The sequence below is a fragment of the Oncorhynchus mykiss genome, chromosome 2, assembly GCF_013265735.2.
Source record: "Oncorhynchus mykiss isolate Arlee chromosome 2, USDA_OmykA_1.1, whole genome shotgun sequence".
Taxonomy (NCBI): Eukaryota; Metazoa; Chordata; class Actinopteri; order Salmoniformes; family Salmonidae; genus Oncorhynchus; species Oncorhynchus mykiss.
In genome coordinates this window covers 72,858,959-72,878,914 of record NC_048566.1, presented here as the reverse complement: position 1 = coordinate 72,878,914, position 19,956 = coordinate 72,858,959, and the positions used below count along the sequence as shown (strand labels likewise).

General features: G+C 39.7%; 1 protein-coding gene across 2 annotated transcripts; it reads left to right on the top strand.

Annotated features, from left to right (window-relative positions):
- Positions 1–1,241: 1,241 nt before the first annotated feature.
- On the top strand, positions 1,242–6,944 carry c2cd4a (C2 calcium dependent domain containing 4A). Of its 2 annotated transcripts, none has more exons than XM_036954980.1 (2): positions 1,242–1,284; positions 5,466–6,944. In XM_036954980.1, exon 2 carries the CDS (start codon positions 5,490–5,492, stop codon positions 6,840–6,842), a length of 1,353 nt encoding a protein of 450 aa, XP_036810875.1. In that variant the 5' UTR covers positions 1,242–1,284; positions 5,466–5,489; the 3' UTR covers positions 6,843–6,944. The 2 variants fall into 2 exon arrangements, with proteins under 2 accessions (XP_036810875.1, XP_021426668.2); XM_021570993.2 differs by lacking the exon at positions 1,242–1,284 and adding an exon at positions 5,144–5,291.
- Positions 6,945–19,956: the final 13,012 nt, after the last annotated feature.

Below are 19,956 nucleotides of genomic sequence, written 5' to 3'. Positions count from 1 at the left end.
TTCCTCAGTCTTCCCGCTCTTTCACTCAAACCCAGACCCTTTTCTTTTGTGTAACAAGCTGTCATATCTGTTCCGCCCGCTAGGGACGTTTTCCTTTATGACGTAATTTGTAATCAAGTTATGATTTAATTATGTGTATCTGTAATTCTGTATGATTAGTTAGGTATTTAGTAAATAAATAATTAAACCCAATTTTGTATTACTGATTCAACTTGTTAGCCAGTGTTTGTGCAGATACAGTGCCTTGCGAAAGTATTCGGCCCCCTTGAACTTTGCGACCTTTTGCCACATTTCAGGCTTCAAACATAAAGATATAAAACTGTATTTTTTTGTGAAGAATCAACAACAAGTGGGACACAATCATGAAGTGGAACGACATTTATTGGATATTTTTTAACAAATCAATAACTGAAAAATTGGGCGTGCAAAATTATTTGGCCCCTTTACTTTCAGTGCAGCAAACTCTCTCCAGAAGTTCAGTGAGGATCTCTGAATGATCCAATGTTGACCTAAATGACTAATGATGATAAATACAATCCACCTGTGTGTAATCAAGTCTCCGTATAAATGCACCTGCACTGTGATAGTCTCAGAGGTCCGTTAAAAGCGCAGAGAGCATCATGAAGAACAAGGAACACACCAGGCAGGTCCGAGATACTGTTGTGATGAAGTTTAAAGCCGGATTTTGATACAAAAAGATTTCCCAAGCTTTAAACATCCCAAGGAGCACTGTGCAAGCGATAATATTGAAATGGAAGGAGTATCAGACCACTGCAAATCTACCAAGACCTGGCCGTCCCTCTAAACTTGGCCTTCTCATGATAAATACTTACTTTTGGGGATAACGCAGATTATAATTTTGAGTATATTTTTAGTATATTCAAGGTTTAAAAAGGCTTCTAAAGTTTGTAATTTCCACTTTAAAATGTCAGACTTGAATTGCCCTAATAAAAAATGTAGCAACCCCACCAAATAATGTAATTGTAAATGCAATTAATTATAATTCACATTTCCTTTTGCTGCAGTTGCTGCAGGATTATTTTCCAGCTGTAGCAAACTGGCTCAAATTACGATCCTACATCTGAAGTAAAAACTGTCCAACTGCAAGTTGGCTTAGCCATGGCCTACCACTTATCATAGACACTTTAAAACATGATGCGTTGAAAAGGATATTCAGCTGTATTTGAAGATGTTCTTTTCCACCTCTGAACTCATTTTGCTTCCTCCACAGGAGGTAGCTGTAGCTCTGGGCTGTGAAGAATACATTACAGAGAAGCAAAGAAAGTAAGCGACCACCTTTTTTCTGGGTTTTATATTAAAGACGTCATTTAACTGTAAAATGTATTCCCTTTTAATGTGCCATGAACACAACCAGTTATTATGTTTTCATCTGAGTGTCAAACAAATCACTTCAAAAAGAATCAGTACTTCCAAAATAATTCCAGCATCCGAACAGTGCACTGTGCACCCTCCAACGTTCCTCACTGGAGAGGGTATCCGAGTGAGCGAAACAACGCCCCTCACGCTTACTATATGTAGCCCGTGTATCTGATGCTCTCTGGCCAAAAAGAGTGATATACCATACTATTTTTTTTGCTAGACAGCATCAGATACATGGGCTACACATACTGTACAGCTCCTCTGCCACTGCCACGACGACAATGACTAAAGAAATGCTTACTTTATCCCCATAGAGCAGTGGTATTCAAAGTCTTTCAGCGTGGGCCCCATTTTTTTCACCAGAATTTCTGGGAACACCATTTTTTACCTAAGAATTTCTCGCGACCACACCCCAACTCAAATCTAATGACACAACCTTCAAATCTGTACATTTAGATTTTTACATCAACAACTAACCTTTCATTACATTTTAATCTCTTATCAAAATTAAAAGAAACCAATAAAGACATCTAGTCAATAAAATTCACATTTTCTCATTATCTTTCTCAAAACGTATATTGTCCCAAACAATAGTACTCTTAATTTTGGCGATCCCACTGCAATTCCCCCACGATTCCACTAGGGGTCTCGACCCCGACTTTGAATACCACTGCCCTAGAGTTTAAGAGCCCGGGGCTGGGTTTCTACTAAGCTAACATATGGAATTGTTTTAGGATGGTCATACCAAGGATCATTTAGCTATTTGATTTGGAATTTTAGGTCATTTTTAAAATAAATTATGTAGCCTTACTGCTATATTAGCCTATTGAAATGCATTGATTAACAGATTCATGGAAAAACAAAGTCAAAAATGTAATCAAAAGGAAGTAGATTTTGAAGTGTCTGTCCTATATCTGAGAGATATATAAGACAGCTCAGGAGAATAAATATGTAATTTTTACAGTGGAATTACCCATATACCTTTACGTGAAAATGCCCTATTTATTTCCAGAACATTTTTGGCCCGGTATTGGGTTACATTCAGTCCAGTCCTGTGACACTTGTGGGAGTCGTAGATCAAAACGGAGAACATCATCGTGTTCGTGAGAGACTCATCTTTCCAAACCGTATACACACAATGGGCGTCTTCGTGAGAAGATCGATTTTTTTTTTAGATGTCTCCTGGTTTGACAAACACTGCTGTAGCTTAGACACCTTCAACAGCAGATGCGGAAGGCCGACAGATATCTCTAGCAGAAATCTCTAGCTTAAACAGACGGATGTTAATGGGGATTTTTATTTACTGTTTATGTATTATGCCTCATGCGGAGCATGGGAGGGCCTCAAGTGGTTAAACTATTATTATTTTTTATTATATTATTTTTATTATGTTCAGCTCATGAGGCCCCTTGATGATGTGAGGCCTGAGGTAATTGCCTTTTCTGCCTAATGGTAAGTCCATCAGTGACCACAGGACTTCAGATCTACAGTCCTTATGTTAGGTTTACTAGTGTATTGGAAGTTTGGAATTACAACCGGCTTGGAGTCTATTTGAAACTGGGTAATAGAAGGCATAACAGCCAGGTTCTCAATTTGGTCAGTCAAATCCAAGGCAAATGTATGATTTCTACATACCTATATGCTGCCCTCTGTTGACTGCAGTGAATTAACACATACACCACCTGGTGACTGACAGCCTGCTACACACTCTGGGATGATCTCAATTGCATCCTCCTCATGTCCTCTGTCCTCTACTCGCCTCCATCTCAAAACCAATTGGAGGAGAGAGGATGCAAGGATTTGATGCAAGGATTATGCAATTGAGATCTTCCCAGTGAAGTGGAACAACATCCTACTGAAATGTGGCCTCCTGTTTGAAGTGGATGGCATATGTTTTGAGGTGAACCTTAAACACATGTACCTCATTACATGAGGGGGCGGCAGGGTAGCCTAGTGGTTAGAGTGTTGGACTAGTAACCGGAAGGTTGTGAGTTCAAACCCCCGAGCTGACAAGGTACAAATCTGTCGTTCTGCCCCTGAACAGGCAGTTAACCCACTGTTCCCAGGCCGTCATTGAAAATAAGAATTTGTTCTTAACTGACTTGCCTGGTTAAATAAAGGTAAAAAAAAAAAAAAAAAAAAAAACATGGCAGCACTGGATGATTATTGATGCCACGTCCAGCTCATTAGGGCAAGGGTCACATACATTTGGTTAAGCAAATAAGACAACTGGTCACGCACTTCAGTTTCTGTGTCAAAAAACCCTCCTTAACCTCAGTTCAGCGGATGAAAATCGAATAGGATGAGACTTTGAAAATTAAAGGCTTATAAACTCAGAAGCAAATCTGAACAGATCATATGGGATGTTGACTTCATTTGATCAACTCTCTCTTTTTTTCCACCACTATCTGAAATCTGTGTCAAATGTGCTGGTGAAATAACCATTAGTTTGATCCATTAAAAACAACATTTCTGAGAACTTCCACTCTTTCAATGTTTTCTCTTGAGATAACATTATGTATGATATCACCATCTGTCCAATTGTGTGGTTGCACAGGGTTACTAAGATGTTCAACTTGAACTTTGGCCATTACTGAGCTTTTTCTAAATGAAACCCAAAGGAATGTCAAACAGAACATCCAAGTGGTACTGTAGCTTTATACTGTACAGTAATCAACCTACTCCATGTCAATTTACCATATGACTCATGAACTGAACACCATGACTTCTACTGTGAGGTGTGACATGATTTTTGTTTGGATTGACTCGTTGAAAGAAATTATATTGATGTGACAATGAACTCCAGATATTTCCTGATTTATCCGTGATCTATGGGTAAAGTATTAGAGGTGTCCATGCCTCTGCTCCACTGGCACTCCTCTTTTTTCACTGTCCAAAATATAATAGTTTTTTTTTAATAGAAAAGCTGATCCTTTTCCCACCACAAGAGGGTATCGTTGGCATGGATTAAGACAGGTTGTTTTGTGTGGAGTGTAGACCTATTATACTTGTGTTTTCATTTCAAGGTGTCTAAAATAATGTGAGAACGTGCTCCGTTTTGTCTTCAAAGCAGCATTGTGTTTTAAAGTAGCTCAACTAGTCTGGTTGTAATCCTCTTGTCAATATCAGTCATTATACATAGGCAACAGTAGAGTGGGTACCAGCATAGAACATACGTATAGACAGCTATTAAGTATTCAAGTGATGTGAATTTCTACTACTATTCAAGTGCATTGCATTCAAAATCCCTAAAAGATCATGGAAAATATTGTGATTTCAGTGTGTCTTTGCAACATCCTTACACTTAAGCTATTTTTAACAGTTGGTCACAGTTCATTGGTTGATTTAGAGAGGTTTGATCCACATTCTATTCATCAGAAGCCAATGTTGTCGCAGCATTTCAAGTACTGCCAACCTAGGGTCACCAACAGGCCTCAGCCATAATCTTATCATTTCACTTTATTTGAGTAAACAACCCAAGGTTACGTCCCCCTCTCATCTGCATAAATGGAAAATCAAACAAACCAATGAACATGTTTTCCTTTGGTCAGATACATATGTTCATTTTCAAAGTAGTTCAGTTGGCTTATCTGGCTGACCTTTCCCCCTGCTGTGGGCACGGAGCGTTGTGTTGTGGCTTGGGTGTCTCCATGGGAACGGGTGGCCAAGGGGAGGTTCCTGTCAGAGGACTGAAGGGTGTGTGGAAGTCGTCCTGGTCTCCTCCCCACCACCAGGTCATATTTAAACAGCCTGGCAGCTCTTTCAGTCAGTCGCTTACAGAGGAGCTGGTCTTAACAAGAGAGATTCTGAGCCTGCTACTTAGAGACTTTTACTACTACAATCGTTATCTATCTCACAAGCCGGTCTGTAAGGACACAGTGTTGGATTTACTGACATCTCATTTACACAAGGTAAGCATCACATCATAATCATGACTTGAAAATAATTTACCTTTTCTCTTGAATTATTTTTTAATTTTTGAAGAAAAACTAGTATTTAACTAGTTTTTGAAAACAGGCTTTTTGATTGGCTGTGATTTTTTTCCATTTGTGTTGTCTAATGAGGATTTCCTTTTGCTGTTCCAGTTACCAAGCCCTATCAGAGAACTCATGTGGGTGGTGGAGAAGATCCGTGTGTCCGTGGAGAGAACCAACCTGCCTCTCCCCTCAACGGAATACAGCTTCAGGATCGGAGATATGTTTGGAGAGAAAGCTGAGAAACACAAGAGACTTTCCCTGTGTCCTAATATTATCACCCCAGACACTATCCCAGAGTTTTGCATCCCTCCTAAGATCCCATCGTTCCAGGAGCCGAAAGGTACAGAGCAGAGCCGCCAGGCCCCCATCATCAGAGTGTCCCTGTGTGAATCTGAGAGGGGGAGCCCTAAGAGGGAGGCCCCAACACGAAAGCTTATCAGCCCACACATCATCCAGGTAGAGAATGTGGATGAGAGCCCTTATGACTGTAGTGATGAGGAGACCACCAACGCAGACCCTCAAAGCCAGGCAGCACTCTCCTTGCCCCACATGGCCAAAGCCCAGACTTGCTATGGTTTCTGTACCCTGCTGGAGAGCCCCCACACCAGGAGGAAGGAGTCCCTGTTCCACAATGACCCTGGCTCCTGTGGCATACCGCTGCTGCTCCCCAGGAGCAGGTCCAACACTTGCCCCAGAGTCTCCCCCTCTACCTCCCCTTCCTCCTCCCCTTCCTCCTTCAGTCTTCACACCCTGACCTCCAGACTCTCGCCCAGAGGTTATACACTCAACAGACAGGGCACACTGGACAGTGACACAACCTCCTCAGCTGAGTCCTCCCCTTTCAGCTCCCCAATGCTGAGCAGGTCCCCACCGAAGTCTTCCCTCTTCAAAACACTGAGTCATGAAAGGCTTCTTTCCAGAAACATCAGGAAGACTGTGGTGTCCAGAAACAACTCCCTGTCAACAGACGAGGGCAGCTCCACAGACAATAGTCCCAATTTCATGAGGAGGGCGTCAGATGGGCTGGTAGAAGGCCTTCCACCAAGCTTCGGTCTGGCTCCTCCTACCATCTTCCCCATAGACTTGGTTCTGCACAGGGAAAGGGTGATGAGGGAGAGCATGGTTCCTATAGGGAAGGACGGCACCCTGCGCCTCTCTGCAGAGTACTGTCCTGATAACCAGAGGCTGCGGGTGCGGCTCATCAGTGCTGAGGGACTATACACACACTCGGTGGACCCCAAGAGTATCAACTGCAGTGTCAGCCTTTCCCTGGTGCCTGGAAAGGTCCAGAAGCAGCGTAGCACAGTCATCAGGAAGAGTCGTAACCCTATCTTCAATGAGGACTTCTTCTTTGATGCCATCTCAGAGGAGGACCTCTGCCAACGCTCTCTGAGATTTAAAATTGTCAATAAAATGTCCACTATGAAAAGAGACTACATTCTGGGGGACGTTGAACTTCCGCTCACAAGCATTATCACTTTATAACTTAAATAATTTGTCTTATTTATTTAAATTGTATTTATTATCACTTTTATACTGTGAGCAGAGATTTTATACTGTATCTAATAAATCCTTTATTAAAAATATCTGTTTCCTTATCTTTAGTATCTAAAAGGGCAGCCATGGAGTACATCTGTTGCAAGCATTAATGTTTTAATATGGTGACAGAAGACTGAAAGGTCTTCCTTATACGAGATATCACATTGTACACAGCCAACATGTTATGTTGTAGGCCTATATATTTTTTGCATACTGGCAATAAACACTCTAGATTTCTCTTACTATCCATCATTCAGAAAAATTACATCTCTGGATGACTATCTATTTTTGTCTAGACTTAGGCCACCCTCCCAATTTACCTCTTTCTCAGCAGGGGAAGTTGTAAAACAGGCCTGTCTCATGTGCCGATGTGAGAGTCTTGCCTTCTCTTATTTCCTTTATGCCTGTCATTTCCTAATGACCTTTGCAGGAATCAGTATATCAGTGGTGACCAGAAACGGGCTGAATTTCAGACGGTGCTAATGACCAGTTCGCAATGACCTTCTAAAAACCCAATTTATCAGAAAGCTATGAGTTAAACATTTACATTTACATTTTAGACATTTAGCAGACACTTTTATTCAGAGCGACTTACAGTTTGTGTATTCATCTTAAGATATCTAGGTGGGACAACCACATATCACAGTCAAATACATTTTTCCTCAGTAAAGTAGATTTCAGCAAAGTCAGAGCTAGTAAGAAAAAAAAGTAAAGTGAGAGTGTTAGTTTGTGAAAGGCGTTTGAAAATGAAAAACTGAAAATACCACCCATCTTTTAGTTGAGATGCTGCCCCCTTTTTTGGTACAAATTGTGTATTCTGGGATAACACAACTTGGTAGATACAGTATGTAAATGTCCAGGGCACAAAGACTTTGATCTCAAGTTGCACTGTACTAAAGCACATGCCATTACCATGTGCCCCTTAATTAGTACCACTACAACAGTCCTCTACCATCTGGTTATTCATACAGTGGGAACATCTGGAATGACGCTTAGTGTTTACTACCCCATGCTCTCTTTCTGCTTCCCAAGGTCATTTCACTCATTATCGTGGGTTCGATCCTCTCTGGGGCCACCCATATGGAAATGTATACCCATTTTACTGAAACCCTTTGGATAAAAGTGTCTGGTAAATGGCATATATTATACCTCAGCTTAGGGACAGGAGCTGGTATCCAGCTCTCAATCTCGCAGGCCAGATTGCTTGTACTGTATACTGTGATTTTCCTGGATAAAGTATAGAACATACTGTGGTCTTTCTGCATAAAATAAACATACTGTTATTTTCCTGCATACCATAACAGTATACAACCTACTGTGATTTTCCTGCATACAGTAGCAGTATACAGCATACTGGACTTTCCTGCATACAGTAGCAGTATAAAACATACTGGGGTTTTCCTGCATACAGTAACAGTATACAACATACTGTGGTTTTCTTGCATGCAGTATACAACATACTATGGTTTTCCTACTTACAGTAACAGTATAAAACATACTGTGATTTTTCTGCATACAGTATAAGTCGATGTGTACCCTCCTGAAGAGTGCTCGGAATCGCTGAATAAAGTAAACCTCGGAGAGGGAGGCACATCCTGCTGTTTTCAGCAGTTAAGACCCAGCCTTAAAACCATCCTCCGTCACTAGATATAACTGCTGGGCTTTTCTCAGAGCCTGGGAACTCTGTGATAATATGCGATTAGCAATAGGTGAAAGAATAATTGTAGAATAATTAAGCAACATTTACATCTAAAAATGACATTGAAGCAACCGAAAATATTATAGTGATGCCCTGCTCCAGGTGTATAACAGGACTAAATGCAGATTCACAAATGTTTTCATTGACAAAGGATGAATAATCAACCTAATGTGAAGGCTTCAATAGTGCTTTCAGTGCCCACAGAAAAAAATAATGAATCACCATAATTTACATTGCAGATTGAAGCTTGCCACAAAGACTTGCACTCCCTGTCCTTGTAATTGTTCAGATAGCACTGCGTGATTGTGTCCTTGTAGCCTTTTAGTACATGGGCTTTTTCATAAGGAAGCCTCAATTTCTGACGCATACACCCACCCAATCCCACATCCAACCTACATTTTAACAATACTCGTGGGGGCTGGCTTTGTCTCTAGACCCTGTGTAGGGACAGATAATGATGGATAGCTTTGTATCGACTGTTGACTCAGCTGGCCATCCAATGATAGGTTTATATTTTTATACTCTTGAAAGTTGTAATAGTAGAATGCTCAAGGTGCAATTTCAAAAGTAGGTAGTGCATCATCACTTAAGTCATTGAGAGCAATTTACAACTTGTCAGAAACATCCAGATCAACTTGTAATTTTTTTGTCACTCAAATATCACATGAATGCACATTAGACATGGCAAAATGTATAGAATTGCAGGAAATAAGCTTAAAATCTGCAAAATTCTCTCCACCAACAAGAGGGTGGTGTCATAGTGAACAGTTTGTGTCATAATATTGCGATATGCAACTGTATCGATTTTTTTTCCACCCATAACTACTGAATGATTGGTCTGGGTTTGGGAGTTGTACCAAAGCTGCTTAGCAACCCCTCTGTTGTAATTACACTGTCTATAATCCATTGTCACAAAAAAACATTGTGTATCTCGATCAATAGACACAGCAAACAAACCTAGATTCTACCATGACACTAACAGATTAGTAGATGGACAGAACAATTGGAGTATAAGAATAAACATCAATATGTTTGAAAGAATAAAGGGTAATGGTTTACTGTTTGCTTTAGGTCACAGCTGATTAGATGTTCCAAAAATATCACTGCATATGCCATTAAGAAAAGGTAGATTTTCTAAAACTGGCATATGTGATTGTTGTTTATGGATATTCCACGTCAATGTATTCCTTTCCTGTGTTAACCTGATACTTTAGTGAACACAGATGAGGGTGAGGTAGTGGGACTCAATACCACCATGTAATAATGTCTCCACGGGATATTCCTACATCTATATTTAGTTATATGACATCATGTTTGACCTGCTTCACTCAAATGGGACAGACTCGGGTATCACGAGGTACAGTGCATTCGGAAAGTATTCAGACCCATTTACTTTTTCCATTTTTGTTTTGTTTACAGCCTTATTCTAAAATGGATATAATAATTTTTTCTCTCATCCATCTACACACAATATCCGATAGTGACTAAGCAAAACAGGTTTTAAGAAATTATAGCAAATGTACAAAAAAAACGAATGGAAATATCACATTTGTCCCGAAGCCACTTCTGTGTTGTCTTGGCTGTGTGCTTAGGGTCGCTGTTCTTTTGGAAGGTGAACCGTCACCCCAGTCTGAGGTCCTGAGCGCGTTGTAGCAGTTTTTCATCAAGGATCTCTCTGTACTTTTCTCCGTTAATCGTTCCCTCGATCCTGACTAATCTCCCAGCCGCTGAAAAACATCCATACAGCATGATGCTGCCACCACCATAATTCACCATAGGGATGGTGCCAGGTTTCCTCCAGACGTGACGCTTGGCATTCAGTCAAAAGAGTTCAATCTTGGTTTCATAAGATCAGAGAATCTTGATTCTAATTGTCTGAGAGGCTTGTAATGTGCCTTTTCCTGAGGAGTGGCTTCCATCTGGCCACTCTACAATAAAGACCTAATTGGTGGAGTGCTGTAGAGATGGTTGTCCTTCTGGAAGGTTCTCCCATCTCCACAGAGGAACTCTAGCACTCCGTCAGAGTGACCATCGTGTTCTTGGTCACCTCCCTGACCAAGGCCCATCTCCCCATTGCTCAGTTTGGCCGGGCGGCCAGCACTAGGAAGAGTCTTGGTGGTTTCAAACCTCTTCCATTTAAGAATGATGGAGGCCACTGTGTTCTTGGGGACCTTCAATGCTGCAGAAATGTTTTGCTACCCTTCCCCAGATCTGTGCCTTGACACAATCCTGTCTTGGAGCTCTACGGACAATTCCTTTGACCTCATGGCTTGGTTTTTGCACTAACATGCACTGTCAACTGTACATAGACAGGTTTGTGCCGGTCTACTGTTTTATTTAATACATTTTTGAACAAGGCTGTAATGTAACAAAATGTGGAAAAGTAAATGGGTCTGAATATTTTCCCGAAGGCACTGTAGATAGGTGTGTGCCTTTTCAAATCATGTCCAATCAATTGAATTTAACACAGGTGGACTCCAATCAACTTGTAGAAACATCTCAAGGGTGATCAATGGAAACAGGATGGACCTGAGCTCAATTTCGAGTCTCAAAGCAAAGGGTCTGAATACTTATGTAAATAAGATATTTATGTTTTAATTTTTTCATAATTTTGCAAAAATGTCTAAAGATCTGTCTTTTCTTTGTGATGGTGTATTGTGTGTAGATTGATTAAATAGATAATAAATAATCATCAATCTTAGAATAAGGCTGTAAAGTAATAAAATGTGGAAAAAGTCGGGGGGTCTGAATACTTTCCGAATGCACTCTTGTTAAGGGAATTTTTTGTCTATAATGACTAATTATGTATACATTTCAATCAGGATGTACTAATCAGAATACAATTATGGTACTGTATATGTACTAATCAAAATACTAAATATTACTGTATATGTATGAATTTTCTTATCTGATCCCAGTACTGAAGTGAATGTGGTCAGGAGTTTAGTAACAATGACAGTCTGTTCATTGGTACAAATGAATCAGACTGGCTAGAATGCTTATCTACACAAGAAAACCTTGACTCGTAAATTATATTAAATTGGTAGGGAGACGGATGTGGGAAGGCTTGAGAACACAGCCTTGGTACTGGAACGGAGGTGTGTGAACGTGGGCAAAAGTTGGAACAATGATGGTCTGTTCCTTTGTACAAATGAATGAACTATCTCCAGACTGTCTAGAATGCTTATCTACACTGACTGACCTTGGCTTTAGGCGAGGAGGGAAGGCTTGAACTATAGGGCCTTTCTACCAGTGTCAAGAAGAGACGGAACATTTAGAAAACGCTGACGTCATTTTTAGTTTATGACCTGTGGTAAAATGTGTATGCACCCAGTACTCTTCGAATTAAAGACTGTTACCTGACTTTTAAGACCGGGGCTCTGTCCATTCTTATAAAATATAGGGTCTTACAAACCCTTCGAATGCATTGACAGAGTGTTTAATTTTGATTGGGAATTAAAACAGAGGAATTTAGAATTCCTTCAACAACTCTACATAATTCATATGTAACTATCCTCAGAAGTAGGCCTACTTTTTATAAACACTGTTACTGTATGTACTGTAGTAAGTTAAGTAGTAAGGATATTCTTATCTTTTCATCAAGAACTTGGTGTTCTTTCATTGGACCTTTACAGTACATTTCCAGGGCAAGTGTAGGACCAACTCTATTTATGGTTACTTATTTTTAGTGATATGGAAGATTGTTTTCATGCCAGAAATCACACGCTAGTTCCTTCCTCTTCCTTATCTCACATGTCTATTTTAGAGCCTCACCTCTTGTTGTAAGACTTTGAAGACAAAGAGCCATACTGTGTTACTTTCTTATCGTAAATGCTGTTTGATCTGACTTTGTTAATCTTGCCAAAATATATTCCACTTAAATGATAATGCCAGAGAAGTCAGTGTTTGGAGGATATATTAGCACGGGTGTTGTTAGAGATGAGATCTGAGATGAAGTCCTTCAAACAACAGATTTGAGGGCATTATCACTTTTATACAGCGGGTTATCAACATATTAAAATAATAATTGACATATTTGCATTAAAAGCATTATCTTGATTAATTTATTCATACTTATTCCACAAGGTAATGGTCCCAACACAAATCTAGGGATGCTACCCAAGCCGGGTGGTCATTCATTCTATCAGTTAGTTTGCCAGAGACGCGACACAGTCGTTCAGTCTTTTTGTTCTGTATCAGTCGTTTCTTCTAAATGTTTCATTGCCATACTGGCTGGCAACGTTCTTTTCCCTTGCTTGCTAGCTAGCCAACTACGGGTAACTTACAGTCACGCCAGAATAGCAACAAAGTCATTTGACCTTTTTTCAATTTACATTTCTTTGTATATAGCCATAAAAATTATGTAGGCTGATTCATGATTTTGACTGGCTGAGAAACGCTACCTGCCTGCATGTCTCGTCCCGACTCCCAACATGTTCCTTACTATGGGACAGTTGGAGATAGAATTTGAATATTGGAACAATGTTGAAAATGTCGGATAGTCAAGGTTTATACAAATCGCTGTTGAAAACTAAATGTTAGTCTCAAAGTAATGTGAGATAATGTCTAGATGCTTTTTTTGGTGGAGATCAATTTTATAAAATGCCTGGCTGGGCTGATGAGACAGTGTATTGCGCAGTCAGATGGACCAGAGTAAATAGGCATTTTAACGTCACAGATCTAGCCAGTGGTACTTGCGGAATAGACACCAATTAACCAATCAGCATTCAGGATTACACCCACACGTTGTATAATGAATAAAACTTCCTTGGAAATATACTGTACTTTTGAATTGGACATTTCAAGCAGACTGCAGTGACATAATGTGTTTTGGTTCCAAGTTTTACTTTCAAAGAATTTGTAATCTCACTAGGGAAGGATAAAATTAGGCTTTACTGGAATTCTGATAAATTACATTAGATTAATACATTCAAAGTGCTACATCAGATGACCGTGCCTCCACAATCACCAGACTTCAACCCAATTGAGATGGTTTGGGATGAGTCGGACCGCAGAGGGAAGTAAAAGCAGCCAACAAGTGCTCAGCATACGTGTATGTGGGAACTCCTTCAATACTGTTGAAAAAGCATTCCAGCTGAAGCTGGTCGAGAGAATGCCAAGAGTGTGCAAAGCTGTCATCAAGGCAAAGGGTAGCTATTTTGAAGAATCTCAAATATAAAATATATTTTGATTGGTTCAACACTTTTTTGGTTACTTCGTGATTCAATATGTGTTATTTCATAGTTTTGATGTCTTCACTATTATTCTACAATGTAGAAAATAGTAAATATAAAGACAAATCTGTGAATGAGTAAGTGTGTCCAAACTTTTGACTGGTACTGTACATCCAAGTCAAATAAAAATGGTGGTTTAAATTTAGCGGTGAGATGAGAGATTATAATAATGACATCATTTTATTAACATTTATTTATTTTTGTTATTTATTAACATAGGATTGCCATGGGAATACATGTAGAAGTTTATTTTTCACCAGAAATTATTGCTTATGGGTACCTTCATGCATTTCTTAATTAAAAAAGCTATATATCCATTGTGTAGCTGGAATGTAACGTTCGTATTCTTTATTTGATATGTGGTTGTCTCACCTAGCTATCTTAAGATGAATGCATTCACTGTAAATTGCTTTGGATAAGAGCATCTGCTAAATGACAAAAATATAAAATGTAAATGTTTTATATACAGATCTCATATCACTGCATTGAATCATTTTTGTAAAAACGTTTTTAATGTTAATGTCACAAATGTATCATATTTATTACATTTAACTGTATAAAACATAGCAGTACAGTTTATTTATCTGAGAGTGAGAAGGATTAGATTATTTTTTACCTTGAGTACAGTGATAATGGTACATCCTATGTCAGTTTTTCTACATTAAAAAAAATGTGACCCACAATAATCGTTTTGATTATCTCTGTGACTCCCTAACCTTCCCTGTCACAGGGTGCTGAAGCTGCTGCTCCATCTCCATTTCTCTGTTTTGGCTCAATTTATTTTTCATATTGATGGAATACGGTCCACTCCTGGTCTAGGAGGTACTAAACTGACTTTCACAGCATCATGTAACGACAACTTAATCTCTCTTGCTGGACTTTGTTCTCCCATGCCCATGAGTAGTACAGTGGTAACAGAAGCAGATTTAACCCAAAACTGATCCAAATCCAAATGTATTAAATCGTGAATAAAAACAAAATCACTATTTTTAGCTAGTGACAAAAAAAGGATTAGAGGTGATAATTTAATCACACTGATATAACTGTTATCATGAGTTAGAGGTAGGCCCTCTGTTTATGATACAATCAGGCTAAATCAAGGTTGCCAAAGTCCATCCATGGGCCCAGACTCAGGCTAAGTCATTGGAAGTAATTACTGGGGTATAAATATTAGAGGAGCGTCAGGGTCCTGCGTCACGTCATGTGAGCTGAAACACAATCAGTCATGCAGAGTGGCCATCGGAGCCTGTACCACGTCACCGCACACTAATGCCTGCCTGAGGACCTACAGCGTGCCAGCCCGCAGTGATGCTAATTTGGGGGGGCACTCCAATAATTAATTTGCATCTGGAGAGACAGGAGATAGCATGTGTGTTCTGAACGAGGATTTAGCTAACCAACATGTGTATGGTATGAGCTGTGTCGAGTCAGTGTTGAGGGGATTGACGATTCATTCTTTTAGGTTTATGACATGATTACGTAGACAGAGCAGATGCACTAAATGTAACTCTTGTTTATTGATTGTTCCAGTGTCACAGAACTGATGGAAGCCTTACAAAACATAAAACATTTTATTTTTATTTTATAGTAAAAAATGATTCTTCAGGAGACCTCAAATGATCCAATTCCTATGATGAACCTTGGACTATAGCAAACCTCAGGTCTTATGTGGCATTCAGCTATATACAGATACAGTATGTCAGTCATACAGTTGAAGTCGGAAGTTTAAATACAACTAGGTTGGACTCATTATAACTTGTATTTCAACCACTCCACAAATTTCTTGTTAACAAAACTACAGTTTTGGCAAGTCGGTTAGGACATCTACTTTGTGCATGACACAAGGAATTTTTCCAACAATTGTTTACAGACAGATTATTTAATTTATAATTAAATGTATCACAATTGCAGTGGGTCAGAAGTTTACATACACTAAGTTGACTGTGCTTTTAAACAGCTTGGAAAATTCCAGAAAATTATGTCATGGCTTTATAAGCTTCTGATAGGCGAATTGACATAATTTGAGCCAATTGGAGGTGTACCTATGGATGTATTTCAAGGCCTACCTTCAAACTCAGTGCCTCTTTGCTTGACATCATGGAAAAATCTAAAGAAATCAGCCAAGACCTCAGAAAAAACATTGTAGACTTCCAGCAGTCTGATTCATCCTTGGGAGCAATTTCCAAATGCCTGAAGGTACCACATTCATCTGTACAAACAACAGTATGCAAGTATTAACACCATGGGACCGTGCAGCCGTCATACCTCTCAGGAAGGAGACGCGTTCTGTCTCCTAGAGATGAACGTACTTTGGTGCAAAAAGTGCAAATCAATCCCAGAACAACAGCAAAGTACCTTGTGAAGAAACTGGAGGAAACAGGTACAAAAGTATGTATTTACACAGTAAAACAAGTCCTATAATCGACATAACCTGAAAGACCGCTCAGCAAGAAAGAAGCCACTGCTCCAAAACCGCCATTAAAAAGCCAGACTACGGTTTGCAACTGCACATGGGGAGAAAGATCGTACTTTTTGGAAAAAATTCCTCTGGTCTGATGAAACAAAGAGAACTCTTTGGCCATAATGACCATCATTATGTTTGGAGGAAAAAGGGCAAGCTTGCAAGCCGAAGAACACCACCCCAACCATGAAGAATGGGGGTAGCAGCATCATGTTGTGGGGGTGCTTTGCTGCAGGAGGGGCTGGTGCACTTCACAAAATAGATGGCACCATGAGGATGGAAAATTATGTGGCTATATTGAAGCAACATCACATCAGTCAGGAAGTTAACGCTTGGTTGCAAATGGGTCTTCCAAATGGACAATGACCCCAATCATACTTCCAAAGTTGTGGCAAAATGGCTTAAGGAAAACAAAGTCAATGTATTGAAGTGGCCATCACAAAGCCCTGACCTCAATCACCTAGAAAATTTGTGGGCAGAACTGAAAAAGTATGTGCAAGCAAGGAGGCCTACAAAACTGACTCAGTTACACCAGCTCTGTCAGGAGGAATGGGCCAAAATTCACCCAACTTATTGTGGGAAGCTTGTGGAAGGCTACCCGAAACGTTTGACCCAAGTTAAACAATTTAAAGGCAATGCTACCAAATACTAATTGAGTGTATGTAAACTTCTGACCCACTGGGAATGTGATGAAAGAAATAAAAGCTGAATTAAATAATTCTCTCTACTATTACTCTGACATTTCACATTCTTAAAATAAAGTGGTGATCCTAACTGACCTAAGACAGGGAATTTTTACTAGGATTAAATTACAGGAATTGTGAAAAACTGAGTTTAAATGTATTTGGCTAAAGTGTATGTCAACTTCCGACTTCAACTGTATGTAGTTCAGTTCACTACGATACATATGGGGGAGAATGAAATGCCATATACACAATAAGTAAGATTGGTCTCATTCAGCTAAGGCAGCGCAGACAATCTCATTATTCTTCACCTACTAGCGACAGATACTGTATACAGTCAGATATATTTTAGAAAAGGAAGAAATAGCCTTTGATACAATACAACGTGGTGACCTCTGACCTAGCTCGTTATGTGGTCAGCAGAAGGTACAGTAGGGTCAAGGAAGCTGCTTTAAGCATGTTGGACTGGCATGTACTGGCTGTGTCTGGAACCTTCTGCACCTGCCCTGCTGCATTATATAGGGGCAATTCCACCATAACACAGTGACGCTGAGACTTAGGTTTTTCACTTTAAAATGTATGTCACACAAAAACTAATGATTGCAAAGTTAATCAAACCATTTAACAATATTCAAATCAAATCAAATCTCAAATCAAATTCACAAGGACTACTTTTAACAATGTCCACTGAACATTTGACAAAAACACTTTCATCTGAAGAACAGTGCAGATGCAAAGTTTGGTAACAGACTAACGGCACAAATACTGTAGCACAAACCGTCATTCTGTTACAAAACTTTGCATTTGCACTGTTCTTCAAGCAAATGTGTTTTTGTAACAATTTCTGTGGACTTAAATCTTCTTAAATCTTAGTCTCAGCATCACTCTGTTACCATGAAATTGCCCATAGCCATCTCAATCAGGCCCTGTATGGAACTGACATAACAACCACAGACAAAGCTAGCTTGGACTTCTCAGATGGATCTAACTTATATAAAACAGGAACACCCTACTTTGCCACACAGCTCTTTCCAAATACATTGGCTGTTCACAGTATACATGCTAATAGGAAGTCATAGAATACACATTGAAGTGAGTGAGGGCACCATAAATGCATTCATAATATGCAATTTTGTCCACAAACAGTATTTTCAGTCAACCTAATAGGACCTGATTCCTTCAGTATGTTTGAGGGTCCATTCTACTTATGCTATAGAGCAAGGTGCATGCTGCCTTCCTGCTAGGTTGATTGTATTTCATGGGCTTACGCAATATTATCTTAATATCCATTAAGTAGAGAGCAAACAGTGACTCGCTGTGTGACAACAGAGCTCTGACGTGTAAGTGGATCATGTGAGCTGGTTGGGTGATCTGGTGTTCTCTGGTGGAGGGAACTGTGGTGGTGATCATTTTTCCTAAATCGGTAGATTTGGTTTAGAGCAACTTATCTACTTTTTCTCTCCATATCTCATGTCTTCATTCTCATGCCTATAAGTGAAACAATATTCATGTATTTTTATGCATAATATATTCAAATGCATATTACAATTTCAGGCGTAATTTATTTTCAATTGCAAAATTCACAAACAATGACCAGCAGCTAAAAGATCAAGGATAATGTAAGAAATGGCAATAAAGTAATTAATTTTGGACTGGGGGACAAGCACATTGTCTTTCTGTGTTTTTCCCTCTTGCAAAGGCTCCTTTTGCTCCCATGGCAACGGAGCCTAGCTCCAAGGGGAAACCATGGAGATCCTGCCTTTCATGTGCAATATCCTTTTATTTAGACACGTACACAGATAATGCCTGTTCCTGCCTGCTTTTAATCTGGTGCACTAAAACTCCCCATCATACTGTATCTCCCCAACCTAAGAGGGCATGAGGTTCCTTCTCCAAATATGAATCAGAATTGTATCGAATTAGTCAAGAGATAGTTGTCATCTCTTGATTGAAATGTTAACATGTTGGAGAATGACTGCTCTCATTCATTCTTTTTTAAAATCTATGATTCCACTTTAAAAAACACACACACATTCCTCCCAGCAAGGCTATGGACCACTGTGGGATTCATTCACATTTTTGTGACATAGCATTGTTAATGTTGAACTGACTGACTAATTCATAAATAAAGTACACTTTTTTGGGGTTCAAACTGAAGTACAGCCCTATCAATCAGTAATATGTTCTGCCTTCAGGTAATCTATTGGTGAGGCAGCAGCTTTTGATCCAGTCCCCTGAGAGGCAGAAGCAGCAGAATAAGTGAGACACATCTAGGTCTCTGTCTGTGTCATCTTAACTGTCCCACTTACTGGAATCCACTTCTCGACCTCCAAACCACAGAGGACTATTCTGTGAGACGCTGTGTTAGTTCAGGAAAAATGTTATGTTAAGTTTTTGTCCTTGACATGAACTTGTCTTTTTACATTTATCCAAGTTTCTTAACAGAGATTATGTTTTTGATGGTTGTTATCAAAACATTGTCTTAATAGTTGTATAAGATATGATACCTAGCTTAGAAGTATCCCATTCATAAGACTTGGATGATGTGATTTAATGTGCACTGCCCAACTTTCATTTACAGACTGTCCTTTTCCTTATACGTATGTCAGGTTGGATGGGGATCATTACTGCACAGCTATATTCAGGTCACTCCAGAGATGTTGGATCGGGTTCAAGTCCAAGCTCTGGTTGGGCCACTCACATAGCCCACTCCTGCATTGTCTTGGCTGTGTGCTTAGGGTCGACAGGTGAACCTTTGCCCCAGTCTGAGGTCCTATGCGCTCTGGAGCAGGTTTTCATCAAGGATCTCTCTGTACTTTGCTCTGTTGTTCTTGCCCTCGATCCTGACTAGTCCCCCAGTCCCTGCTGCTGAAAAACATCCCCACAGCATGATGCTGCCACCACCATGCTTCACTGTAGACATGGTACCAGGTTTCCTCCAGACATGGCACTTAGCATTCACTTGGTGACGCTTGGCAAAACT